Here is a 14310-nt window from a genome sequence, read left to right as displayed (position 1 = left end):
TTTCTCCCTGTCTATGGCCTGCATTAAGAGCTGTAATTCCTAAACCCTTCCTCCAATTTAAATGTACATACCCTCAAATTAAACATGAGTGTGCACTTTCAGGCCATATCCATTATATAACTATAGCTTGAATATATTTAGGTAAATACCTGAAAAAATCTAAAAGTGTGTCTGTGTCCAAATATATATGGACCTAACTGTATGTTTTAATGACTTATTTATTTTTTGTTCTGCACTTTCGTATTTCTCATTTTAGAGGAGAAAGACAGACATATGCGCCCTCCACCAAGATTCAACATATGCTAGGACCCAAAGCCCTACAGTTCATCCGCAGCATGCCTGTGCAGGTTTCCCACACATCTGCTAAATTCTAAACCTGCCGCATTTTGCACAGGAATTTCCCCACGCATGCGCAGATGTACTGAAGGGCCAGGACCTCAAGGCTGGGTGAAGCCCTTCGGCACATCTATGCTTGCATGAGGAATACGAGTATAGAGTGAAATCCAGTTCCCCGTGTGTGGTGTATCAGTCAAATGCACTGTAGATGACTATAGATCGATTATTCCAGGGCTTGACAAGTCCCAGGCGCCAGTTCGCCATGGTGACTAGAAATGGCATCCTGACGCCTGGGATTTTGTCAGCCCATTCACAGTTCGCACCAGATATGTGGTTCTGCACTTCAGGGCTGGGGGGGGGGCGTGCATGCCCACCCACCTTGCTGCAGTCTCACTGGCTCCCTTACATGCCGATCACCGGAACAAGTGACAGGAGAGAGATCTGTCTTGTATACAAAGCACAGGTTGCAACTTACAGCAGGAATGAGGAAGGGATAAAAAGGGAGACAAAAACCAACACCCGGTTAACCCTTCTGATTTCTCCAGATGTTAACCCCTTCCTGCCCAGTTTCATTAGTACAGTGACAGTGCATTATATTAGCAATGATCACTGTATTGGTGTCACTGGTGATGTCTGTTTCAAAATGCCCGCAGTACTATCACAGTCCCACTGTAAGTCACTGATCGCCACCATTACTAGCATCAAAAAAGAACAATTCCAGTATATGCAAACCAATTAATATACACTTATTGGTATTTTTTTTCTATCAAAGACATGTAGCAGAATACATTTTGGCCTAAATTTATGAGGAAAGCTTATTATTTATGTAAATGGAATATGTTTTATAGCAAAAAGTTTGAAATATTGTGGGTTTATTTTTAAATTTTTTACATTTTCAGTCTCTTTTTCTTTTATAGTATAAAGAAGAAAAAACCCAGTGGTGCTCAAATACCACCAAAAGAAAACTCTATATATGCACACACAGTATATATTTTCTTTTTTTTTTTTTTTAGATTTGGGATATGTGCCCCAAAATTCAGAAAAAAAAAATTATATATATATATACAGTTGCAAGAAAAAGTATGTGAACCGCTTGGGATTACGTGGAGTTTTGCATGAATTGGGCATAAAATGTGCTCTGAACGTCATTTAAGTCACAACAATAGAAGAACACAATCTGCTGAACATAATACTGCACAAACATTAGATGTTGCCATGGTTTAATTGCACATAACATGTAAACATTCACAGTGCAGGGAGGAAAAAGTATGTGAACCTTTGGACTTAATAACTGGTTGACCCTCCTTTGGCAGCAATAACCTCAACCAAACGTTTTCTGTAGTTGCAGATCAGACCTGCACAACGATCTGGAATCATTTTGGACCACGCCTCTTCACAAAACTGCTTCAGTGTAGCAATATTCTTGGAATGTCTGGTGTGAATCGCTCTCTTAAGGTCATGCCACAGCATTTCAATCGGGTTGAGGTCAGGACTCTGACTGGGCCACTCCAGAAGGCGTATTCTGTGCTGCTGAAGCCATTGTTTTGTTGAATTACTTGTATGCTTTGGGTCATTGTCCTGTTGCATCACCCATCCTCTGCGGAGCTTCAGTTGGCGGACAGGTGGTCGTACGTTTTCCTGCAAAATGTCTTGATAAACTCTGGAATTCATTTTCCCATCAATGACAACAATCTGTCCAGGCCCTGAGGCAGCAAAGCAGCCCCAAACCATGATACTCCCTCCGCCATGTTTTACAGTGGGGATGAGGTTTCGATGTTGGTGTGCTGTGCCTTTTTTTCTCCACACATAGTGTTGTGTGTTCTTCCCAAACAACTCAATCTTGGTTTCATCTGTCCACAGTATATTTTGCCAGTAGTGCTGTGGAACATCCAGGTGCTCTTTTGCAAACTTCAAACGTGCTGCAATATTCTTTTTGGACAGCAATGGCTTCCTCCGTGGTGTCCTCCCATGTCCTCCATTCTTGTTTAATGTTTTCCTTATTGTAGATGTGTCAACAAAAATGTTAGCATGTGCCAAAGATTTCTGTAGGTCTTTAGCTGACACTCTGGGATTCTTCTTTACCTCATGCAGCATTCTGCGCTGTGCTCTTGCAGTCATTTTTACAGGACAACCACGCCTAGGGAGAGTAGCAACAGTGCTAAACTTTCTCCATTTGTAGACAGTCTGTCTTACCGTGGACACATGAACATCAAGGCTTTTGGGGATACTTTTGTAACCCTTTCCAGCTTCATGCAAGTAACAATTCTTGATCGTAGGTCTTCTGAGAGCTCTTTTCTGCGAGGCATGGTTCACATCAGACAGTGCTTCTTGAAACCAGTAAACCCAAAACAGGTGTGTGTTTTTTAAGGGCAGGACAGCTGTCAGCAACACATCCAATATCATCACACTGATTGGAGTCAAGGTTGGCTCACTCCTGGCTCCAATTAGCTCTGGGAGAAGTCATTAAGCTAGGGTCTCACATACTTTTTCCTCCCTGCACTGTGAATGTTTACATGTTATGTGCAATTAAACCATGGCAACATCTAATGTTTGTGTAGTATTATGTTCAGCAGACTGTGTTCTTCTATTGTTGTGACTTAGATGACAATCAGAGCACATTTTATGCCCAATTCATGCAAAACTCCACGTAATCCCAAGGGGTTCACATACTTTTTCTTGCAACTGTATGTGTGTGTGTGTATATATATATATATATAATTTTATTTTTTTTCTTTGGCACATGCATATCCCATTTGTACTTGCTAGCTATAATGTGCTAGCTATATTGGCATAGGCCTGTTGTGAGTTCGTGGAGGAGTGGCATGAGCTGGCAGAATTTTTTTTTTTTTTTTTTGGGAGCAGGCATACAATCAAATTTGCTATTCCTGCTGCAGCACCATTTTATCTTGCCCCTACTCTGTGTACAAAAGAATGGGGGGAAAATAAAAGCAAGGAGAGGACCAGATTGTACAGAAAATCTGAAATATTAATAAAAACTCAAATATAGGTACAAATTCAATGAATAAAGCAAAGTAATCATTACAAATTAATCTGGAAAAGGGTTCTGATGCGTATGGGTGGGAGCCCCATCCTCAAAGTGCACTCTAAAAAAAGGACTGTGCCCCATAATGCGTCAGTAGTGTTGCATCCTCTGCAGGCTGTTCACGGTTGGTCCCTGTTGGGCCCTTGGGCTCACTGTGAGTAGTTGCTAAGTGAGCGTTCTCCTCGTGGTGATGTGTATCTTCTCTCGCCTCTCTGAGCCTGTGCACTACTCTTGGGACGCCTGCAGAATCCTCCTCTGGGTTTCTGGGTTTTGATGAGACTGCTTTTATTTTTTGATTTTGCAAGTGTTTTGAGGTGGTTCCTCCCCCCCCCCCCCCCCCCTTTAATTAGAAGTGACTTTCTGCTGCACTTTGTGCTTTTTTTTTTTTTCTCTTTTAGTCTGTATTGCATTTGGATAGTTAGAGTTACAAGACCTTGTAGTATGCACTGTAGGCTGCTATAGAAGCAAAACCCTTTTCTTCTTTTTTTTTTTTTTTTTTTTTTTTTTTTTTCTTGCTTTGTTTTTTGTTGTTGTTTTGTTTTGGATAGTCAGGTTTGTATGTGACCCTGTTTGGGAGATTCACCCTCCTATAAATGTCATTATCATTGAAAGTAAAAGAAAATCCCAAATTTTGGGTTCTCGCCAGAAAAGCGATAGAGGGGGGATCTTCCAAGGGGGCACCAAGGGATTCCTTTAATTTGCAGGGATTTCCTCTCACTTCTTGTTTGGCTATGGGACAGGAAGTAAAGGGAACTTGCCGAAAAGAGACACAGATGGTGAAAAAAAAAATCTGGTGGGGTTATAACCCTCCCTTACTCTATTCAACATAAAAAAAATTGCCTCTAGTTCTGCTTTAAATCCTGAATAATAATAATATTTTTGAACAGTGATCTAGCTTATTTAGAGGGCCTTTCACTTTCTTGCAACCAAATTGGCCTGTCCCCCCTTCCTCCTCAGTTGTTCCTCATAATGGTTTGATGTATAGACCTCTATAAAAATATACTAGTTAAAGACATATGCAGGCCATAGACGGTTCGTTTATCGGCCGATCTTTCGTCCAAAAGAATAATCGGCCGATTTTCACACTGTTAGTGGGGCAATGGCATCGGCCCGATTTTCGCGGTTCCTCCTTATTTCGTTTATTGGTCATGCTGGAAAACTCGTGAAAAATGGCCGATTTTTGCAATCATTTGGTGGCAACATCGGTTTACAGAACGAACAGAACAAAAAATCAGCCGATAAATGAACAGTCTATGGCCTGCATTAGTCCTGCTTCTAGACAAAAAAAATTTAATAAGCACCCACTTTGATTTAAAAAAAATGTCTTTTATTATACCAAACCTGTATTCATTCCATGCACTATGCAAAGCAGCACTGATGTATTGCTCACCCATGTGAACCCTTCAGCATGCGTCTCCCTCTTTTTCAATGCATCTAAGTTTAATGCCAAAATTTGTGCTTCGCACCTTTTATCCCCCCCTTTTTTTTCCCCTTTTTCTTGCATGTCTCTGGATTGCTATTGTAATGTGAAGTAAATTCTGCATTTGTTTCAGGTGGGCTGGAGATCAGCTAGCACCAAAACCCATATTATGAATATCCAACATTGTATAGGAAGGAAGGGATTTTTAAAGTGCTCAACAAATTTCACACACTTAATATATACTAAAATCAATATAAAGCTTTATTCCATATTTATCATAGAAAAAAACACATCACATTCGTAGTCTTGAAAGGTATAAAACCAACATGGTACTTCATATGGCTTGAAGTTCACCACGCAGCAGTTCAAGTTGACATGTTTTGCCAAATTTCTGGCTTCTTCAGGAGATTTACAGATAGTTGCATGTAATTGCCACTAAAATAACTAAAATACAAACCATGAGCAAATTGATTTTAGTCATCCATGAAATTTATACAAAGTTAATGACAATACCTACTAAATATTGTTTTTTTTGGGGTTAACCCGCCAAAGCCGTTTTTACCTGGTGTGTCTTGATATATGGAAGACCCAGCAAACAAGCTTCCATTTCTATATCCCCAAAGGAGTCCAAGATGAACCAAAAGAGGGAAAAGGCTGCAACCCACCAATGTGGACCTCCCTACTAACAAACATATCAACACCTCAATACAGCAGGGAAAGAAAGGAAAACAAACAAAAAAAAAAAGATAGGTGTGTGTATGTATATCTATCTATATCTATCTATCTATCTATCTATCTATCTATCTATCTATCTATCTATATATATATATATCTCAAAATAAACAAAATATCTTAAACCTACCACAGAGAACTGTAGAGTCCAAAGCCCCTTGTTGGCGAACTTACTGGCCTCAGAGAGTCCAAAGTTTTGATATCAGTAACTCAATACTTTAACCACTTGCCCTCCTGAGGATTTACCCCCCTTAATGGCCAGGCCTTTTTTTGCTATTTGGTGCTGCACTATTTCAACTGGTAATTGCGCGGTCATGCAATGTTGTACCCAAATGAAATGTATGTCCTTTTTTCACACAAATAGAGCTTTCTTTTGGTGGTATTTGATCATCTGTGCGCTTTTTTATTTTTCACGCTATAACCAAAAAAAGGCCAAAAAGTTTGAAAAAAAAAACCTATATTTTTTACTTTTGTATCAAGTGGCAGTGACCTACTGACACTGCACTTGCTGGGGGAGAAGGGGGGGGGGGGAAGTAAGCGTGGGGGCTAAACGCAGGTGCTGGCAGGTGTCGGGGTTGATCCAGCTAACGCTGCATTTTTGGGGAGGCTATACTAATGTGAATTCTGGTATAGTGCTGATCTGATCAAAGATATTGATCAGTTCAGACACTATACTAACAATGGAGGTTTATTGTGTATGTGAGCGTGTTTCTGTCAATCAAGGGGTTAAATGTGATTACTGGTGTACTAACAGGCAATTTGACACTATCTGGGAAGGGTGCTGACACTAGTGCTATCTGAAGTCGGCAGCATCACTAATACAGTGATCAGCAAAAACTCTGCACACTGTACTAATAACACTGGTGACAGGGCAGTGAAGGGGTTAACTAGGGGGGGGGTGTGATCAAGGGGTTAAATGTGCTCTAGAGTGTTCTAACTGTAATTGTGAAGTGCTTGTATTCACTTTTGTTTGTTGATTCTTCTCTATCTGGGATGTGCCCAAAGGGAGAAGATTTCATCACTTCCTGTCCTGTGTAACTATCAACACAGAACAGGATAGGACAGGGATCGATCATCCGACTTGGGCCAGACACCACTGTCCTAAATTTGATGATTAATCCCTCGGGGATCAAATCGGGGCACCCGTGGGCCGGCGGGGGCGTGCGTGCCCACAGAAACATGGGAACATGAATCACGTGTATATATACATACATGATCCTGCGCACAGGGGCCGACCTGCAGTAGTAAATTTACTGTGGGCGGTCCTTATGCGGTTAAGGGATACAAGAGAGACCCCACCAAACAATCCTATAGATACCTTCAAGTAAAAGAGAAAAGGAAGAAAAAAGGTATAAGTATTCAACCCCAAAAAACGAGCTCAGTAAACTCAACAAAACCGTTATCTGTCCTTAAACTTCCATACCATATACTTGCAAGGTCACAGAAAAGCTGGGTGTAACAGCCATACATCCAGCAAGGGCTGGCTTATATATCCCCCCCACCTTGCTAGTAAATCACCTGCCAGGTGCGAACGCCCGAAATGGGCTCACACATACGCACAAGGTTGTCGGAGGTGACGTCATACGTGCGCAGGAACACCTTAGTGCCATCTTGGAACATCCAATGTTGCCCAAACAGCACAGAGAGTCCAAATAGGGTTTGCCAAAGCGAACCAAGAGGCTGAAAGTTGGAACCTTGTGGCAGACAGAACCCACTAAAGTGCGCTACCCCACAAGGGGACACAAAGCACCCCCCTCCCCCCTCCCGGTCCTTGATTGACCCGATGGTCAATCAAGGACTCTCTAGTAATCCCTATTAGCAAATGGGAAAGAAAAAATGGGACAAGGGGGGAAAAAAAAAAGGGGAAACATATTGGATTCACAAAACATAATACCAATAGGATAGGTCCACATTGGTTAAGGACATTGTAACCTACTGTATTTACATCAATTTCGTATCTACAGCGCCTCCACCTGGTAAACAATTTGAACATACCCCTCAAGTAAACCCACAAAAACCACTCATAACCTAACAATGAGCGGTATTTAAACAATTCAAAATCAAACATTTTTTATTATTGTTAACATTATCCAATTGAGACACCATTTCAGGAATCGGTCCATAGCAGTTGCACCATAACAGCACCAGGGCCCTTTGTCTATAAGAAGGGCTTGTAACTAATGGACTTATTGAGTCCAGGAAATTGACAAACACAATCTTCATGTTTGGATGCTCCCACTACCTCCAAGTTAGGGGCCCCCAGGCAATAGGGGATCATGGGGCCCCCAGGCAACAGGGGATCATGGGGCCCCCAGGCAACAGGGGATCATGGGGCCCCTGTGTCCTTGCGCAATCTCAAAAATGCCTATGAGAAAGGTACCAGGGGCAGCTCATGGGGCCCCCTACTGACCCCGGGCCCTCAGGCAGTGCCCGAGTTTCCAAATGGTCAGTCCGCCTCTGCTCCTGGTGCAGGGGGTAGCGATGGGGACAAGGTGTGCCCCATCGTATGCTTTAGATTTTGGCTTATAGAGTTGGGGTGGAGGAAATATCAGTGGGATAGAAGTAGTGACCCCTGAAAGAGGCCCATCTTCGTCCCTACTTGCCTCCTGGGCATTAGATGGTTCATCTGAATAATTCCCCTCATCCCACAACTCCATTAAGTCATTAAGTGCCTTCATATCATTTAATGTCATATTACTCAATGACTGTCCAAATATTTTAATTCAGATGAATTTTTTGTATCATAGAGAGCTTAAACATTAATCTGCAGGCAAACAAGTGCACATCTTTAATAAACTCAAAGCGATCAATCTTTTGTGTAGGGCAAAAAGTTAGTCCTAAACTCGACACTTGAATTTGTTCTGTAGTTAATAGATATGAGGACAAATTGATCACTTAAGCTTTTGTTTGGTTGTCAGTAGTTTGGGGTTTGACATTTCCACATTGAAGACCTTCCTGGGATCTGGTGTTGCCTGAGCTAAAAAAAATTGGTGGTGTGCGTACATCACCCCCATGTGGATTGGACTGACCAGCCCTATTGCTATTTTATGGAATTTTGTGTATGAGAAATAGTAGAAAATGAAGAAGAAATAGTTTCCATATCACCAAAGCAGAGACACCCGAGTAGGATTGTGGTACTGAACAAGCATCAGAATTTCCTGACTGAGAGGATCATGAAAAATTGTGTGTATGACCTGAGAAAGGAGTGCGCTTTGGTGCAGACGTGAGGTCCCTCGCCCTCATATTTCTATTTTTTTATAGGGCCCTTGTGTTTGAGCACTTGATTGAGGCAAATTGACCTGTGAAAAAGACAGAAGAATAAGAAGATGCAGCGTTAGGGTCATTCATGGAAGCTGTTTGATGTGCCATAGCCAAATGCGGCCTTTATCCAGCCCTTGGGGCACTATTCCTCCCGCTGACACACAGGATGGGGCGCTATTCCTCCCGCTGGCACCAGGGGCGGGGCGCTATTCCTCCCGCTGGCACCAGGGGCGGGGCGCTATTCCTCCCGCTGGCACCAGGGGCGGGGCGCTATTCCTCCCGCTGGCACCAGGGGCGGGGCGCTATTCCTCCCGCTGGCACCAGGGGCGGGGCGCTATTCCTCCCGCTGGCACCAGGGGCGGGGCGCTATTCCTCCCGCTGGCACCAGGGGCGGGGCGCTATTCCTCCCGCTGGCACCAGGGGTGGGGCGCTATGCCTTCCGCTGACATCGGCGACGGGGCGCTGTTCCTACTCCTAATGACCAGCGGTGCTATGTCTTTTATTTATTTTTACTCCACTGACTCTGGGGCATTTTCTACTTCCGGGAGCGCACAGTCCAGCCCCTCAATGTTTGAAGGACAATAAGCTGGCCCATTGTTTAGAAAGTTTTGAGACCCCTGCTTTGAGAGAAAAACTTAGGTTGCCATTGCTGGCCTCGGCTTCTGAAAATGTTACTTTCTTGGTTGTCATGTGGAATCAGTGGTTTTATGGTTGTTGACCGAGAACAAGTATGCAGATCAGGCGTTCTGACTTCACTTCCTGCATGCTTGTTCTATGTGCATAATTCACAAAGCACCGAAGCCATTGGCTCATCATGACTGGTAAGGAACTGGCATTTTCCAAAAGAAGTCCTCAATGAAAGCCTACCTATTTCTCTCAGCATTGATAAATGCAGGCTTACCTCACCCCATGTCACAGCACCACAGTGCATTATAATGAATTGAATTAAATATTTTTTATGACATAATAATAATGTTAAAAACAAAAAAGGTATATAACAATGCATCGCATAGCCCTTTGTATTGCACACCAGTGGTGCGAACGAACTGCTGCTGGTGCGAACGAACACTAACTTTTTTTATGAAACATTTTCTAACAGCTTGTAAGAGTATTATAAAATGTCATTTGTGTCCTATTTCTACTCTAAATAATGTCCTTTCCTTCTACGTGTGATTCTTGCAGCCTGTGGAAGCGACAGATGATGCCTTCTGGGATCAATTTTGGTCAGATACTGCCACCTCTGTACAGGACGTGTTTGCTCTAATCCCAGCTGCCGAGATCCGTGCTGTTCGTGAAGAGTCCCCATCAAATCTAGCTACACTATGTTACAAGGTGATGTCATAGAGATGACCTAGGAAGCTGTTAAAGGGAATTTCTGTGGATCAATATGGGAACTGCCATTGCTGACAGGTTTTTATAGGTGCAGCATGTGTGGGGTTGTCATCTGCTCTGCTACTTAGTAGGTCACTAATCTGAAATAATGGATTGTGGGCTTCAAATCTACTCTAAAACATGTGGATAGAAGAATCTCCCTATGCCAGCTATTACATCCTGACAGCTGCATCCACAGCTGTCAGAGTACCTGAACAGTAACTGCATCTGATTGGATGCAGCTGCTGTTCTGCTGACAATTTTCCTCTTGGTTCTTTTGATTTTTAGTTCAAAGGATGTTGGGCGGGAAAGTACGGTCATGGGCACCTATAGTTTGCATTTTGGTCAGTTAATCAGGGACCAGGTGAATTTGCTCCGTGTATAGCCAGCTTAAAGCAGAACTAGTCAAAATACTTACCTCCTAATGATCCGTCATCTGTGGGAGTCCCTTGGCATCATCAGCATTTTGTTCCCAGCTTTATCTGAATGTTGTTCTTCAGCAATATTCGTTTAGCAGCACAGGATGACGTAACTTTTGCACATGATCAGGAGTCAGTCATCCTGGCCACAGGGACCATGCTGGCAATGCAAACTGAGCTGCATGGGTGCAGCACAGTGTACGTGCCACAGGAGATTGCTAGCAGGCAGGTGGGCTTCTTTTAATGCAGATGAGGCCATTGCATCTCTCCTCTGTGATAAATAACCTGACTGTTCTTCAATCACTTGTGTGAAAAATAAAATTCAGCAGCACCAAAACTGTAACTGCTGACTTTTCATAAACAGCCACTCAACTGTCCTACGTTCCAGCTGTGTCCTCAACGAGGTGGTTTTTTCAGTGGTTTTTGGTCCCCGGTGGTGGCATCTTAACTGTAGGTAACCGACAGTGACTGCTTGCGGCTTCACATCTGGCTGCCCACTGCGCATGCGTGAGCCGTGCTGCACTTTGTGTGTGGTCCCGCAGTATTTTGGACCTGGGATCTGTGGCATGTTCCAGAGCACTGTGGGCAGGGAGGAGACCTTCTGCTTGCATTTTCACTCTGAGTGAAAGTGGGTACCCATCAAAACCGGGTACCTGTTTATCCCCCGACCCAGAAAAAATATATGCCAAATATGACAGAGGATGAACAGCAGAACTTCCCCTTTTTGGATAAAGTTCCCCTTTAAATTTGTAGTGTTGCCGTTTGTTCCACTTTAAGTTTTTTTTCATACTTCACTAGCTTCATGCTTGTTCCAGGGCATTGATTGCTAAGTAATATAACTAACTTATTGCTAAGTGATTAGACTGACCTTTCTGGAGCTTGCAACAAGGATATTTATACTCACAATTTCATGTTTAATTTACATGATGTATAGACTTCCATCTGTTCATTCGTTTAATATGTTTTCCATGGCTTTATTGTTCAATCTTAACATGGCGGATAATTGTGCCTTGCAGGCTGTGGAAAAGCTGGTGGCTGGTGCCGACAGTGGGTGTCACTCAGACAAAGAAAGACAGATGGTGTTGAATTGTGCTCGGTTGCTGACTCGGGTACTACCGTACATCTTCGAGGACCCAGACTGGAGGGGATTTTTCTGGTCCTCGGTGCCTGGAGCAGGGAGGAGCCAGGTGAGCTACATTTTGTATACTGATACTGGTGCATTGCAGTTCCTGTCTTCTCCCCAATTCATCTGGATATGTTCTCAGAGTAGGATGGACAGATTTGGTTTTTTTTTTTTTTGTTGAAAAATATACTTTATATAGTATTAGTATAAAAAACTTAATCGTATACCTGTACTGCAACGCAGTGCCTAATGTAGTGTGCGGAGCAAAAAGTTCCCCAAACCATCAAGTCATGCATGACGCCGATTACCCCGAGACTGTTTGTGGTCCCCCAAGGTTCCACCAGAGTACCTAGCGGCGCAGTGTCAGATGTGCAGTGCCTGAGCTAGACCCCTGTCCCACACATCCTACATGGCACCGTAGCATGCAAAACGTTACCAAATTAACAAAAAACATCCAATAAGCTGTGGGTGTGATTGGGGGGGGGGGTAGTAGGAGAGAGGGCTGAAGGAGGGGAAACCGACCCAAAGCTTTATTGAAAGGATAAAGACACTCATGGGAGAGTAGAGGGAAGGGGGAAATCTTCAGACATCCTCTCCCTCCTTGAAGTCCATCAAGTTATAGTCTCTGAGCAGGCTGTGGACCGGTCTGCGACAGTCCTCTATGGATGTCCTCTCCCGCTGGTGGACCATAAAGCGCCCTTGAAACAACACAGCACCCAACAGGCGCCATCAATATCCTCCTGATTTTAAAGTCCCACAGAAAAGTCTGTTCAACACACCAAAGTGTCCTTGAGTTCTGGTTCCAAGGCCCTCAACAGGTCCTGAGCAAAAGAGCACTCCCATAAAACGTGTTGAGCAGTTTCCTCCTGGATGATGCAAAAAGGGCTGTATCTGTATCTGTTCAGGTTCCTGAGTGGCAACTCCCCTTGGATTGCCATCCTTGCCAGATCCTTGTGCCTGTTGGTGAGTCTCTTTGAAACATTCCTCCAGACCACCTTGCAAGTGGCTGAAGGCAGACCTGGAACAGATTCCAAAATGTCCTTGGCTCTAATCAGCTTGTAGATAGTCTTTGTTTTCCACAAGTCGGGGTTTACTCCATGTAGCCCCTGCTCCTTGAGAAACTTAAGTGTCCAAGTAATACCAAGGAGTGTCTCAGTTGTAGGGGATGAAACTGTCCCATTTGACCTCCAGAGGGGCAAGAGGAAAAAAAACATGAAATGGAGTTTCCACCAGAGTCCATTGTGCGGTTCAGCAAAGTCCTGCTGATGCAGTTGCAGGCAAAGAACACCCTCAGTTGAGTGGTGATGTCAGGCACGCCCTTACCGCCCTTGAGGGTTTCTGCTTCACTCTGTCCATCATGGAACACCAGATGAAGTAAAACACCGCCCTGGTGATGGCCTTGCAGGTGTTGCCCTGTGGCAGCAAGGCCTGGGCGAGGTACTGCAACACAGGGAGAATCTTGCTGTGGAGTACCAGTGTCTTCCTTCGATAATGAGGTCTCTGAGGCTCCAAAGTACAAACTTTTGCTTCATTTTATACAGTCTCTCCACTCAAGACTTCAGGGCTGCGCCCTTAGCTCCAAACCAAACTCCCAGAAGTTCGATGAAGTCCGTCTTGGCAGGAACCACTTTCCGAAAAGCGGTAGGATGGACAGATTCCCTTGTTAATCTTATAGAAAAGAAGAGTAATATCACATCATCTGTCACTCTTTCTACCCTTAATATCCTAATACCTTTCCCCCTTCTCCAGTGGTATCTTTCTGTGTTGGTTCGTCGCAGCTGAGTACTGGACTTGTGTGGACAAGTACTCCTTTGTGCACACTATACTGCACAATGCTCATTCTACAAACTATGCTGTACATTGTATACTTCACACCACTCCACTATGAACACTGTGCCCTACAATATATACACTTCACTCTGTATATTGCTCCTTACAATACTCCAATCTGCATGAGGCATGTGGGGCAGTTTCGGTGAGGTATGTGTAAACACACTTTTCACATGCTACCATTCATCCCTGGAGAAGGTGCACTGTGATAGAAGCTGCACTAAAGATGCATATACTGCACCAAAATGCAGCAGTGTGAATGCATCCTTTAGACTTGCCAGGCAGCAGTTCTTTGTTGGCATAAAATTTTGATGTGCAAATGGAATCACTTTTTCTAGTATGAACATAGGAAGGATAACAAGTTACTTTACATTTTCTGAATGAGATAAGTTATAACACAGCAATCTGAATTCAAATGTGCTGACAGTAAGGAATGTATTTAACTACCTCCAGTCTGAATCAGCATCTTCTTGCTAGAAAATTACTTCGAACCCCAAAACATTATATATTATTTAACCATTTGCCGCCCAGCTAATGGCCGTTTGGCGGCTTCAAAAGTGTTCCTGCATTCCGGGTGCATGCCATTTGGCGTGCTCCCGCACATGCGCAGTTTGCGCTAATGCAGAGCGGCGCAGCAGCGCGATCTGTCACCGGCCGTGTACCTCGGACACGGTCGATGACGGATCCGAGTACCGGCTCCCGTTGCTGGTACCATGTGACCAATCACAGCAGGTCACATGACAGTTGTATACAATGGATGGCTTCATTCATGCCA

General features: G+C 43.7%; 1 protein-coding gene across 1 annotated transcript in view; it reads left to right on the top strand.

Moving 5' to 3' along the window:
* The window catches only part of HID1 (HID1 domain containing), a 98931-nt gene that overhangs the window by 32313 nt on the left and 52308 nt on the right, over positions 1-14310 (top strand). Inside the window, exons 2-3 of the mRNA XM_089682636.1 lie at positions 9975-10124; positions 11599-11769. Coding sequence (XP_089538762.1) covers positions 9975-10124; positions 11599-11769 — 321 coding nt within the window. The remainder of the gene's footprint in view (positions 1-9974; positions 10125-11598; positions 11770-14310) is intronic.

The sequence above is a fragment of the Staurois parvus genome, unplaced genomic scaffold (assembly GCF_062004578.1).
Source record: "Staurois parvus isolate SC_StPar_1 unplaced genomic scaffold, SC_StPar_1.0 ptg000293l, whole genome shotgun sequence".
NCBI lineage: Eukaryota > Metazoa > Chordata > Amphibia > Anura > Ranidae > Staurois > Staurois parvus.
This window is presented reverse-complemented; position numbering and strand designations above follow the sequence as displayed.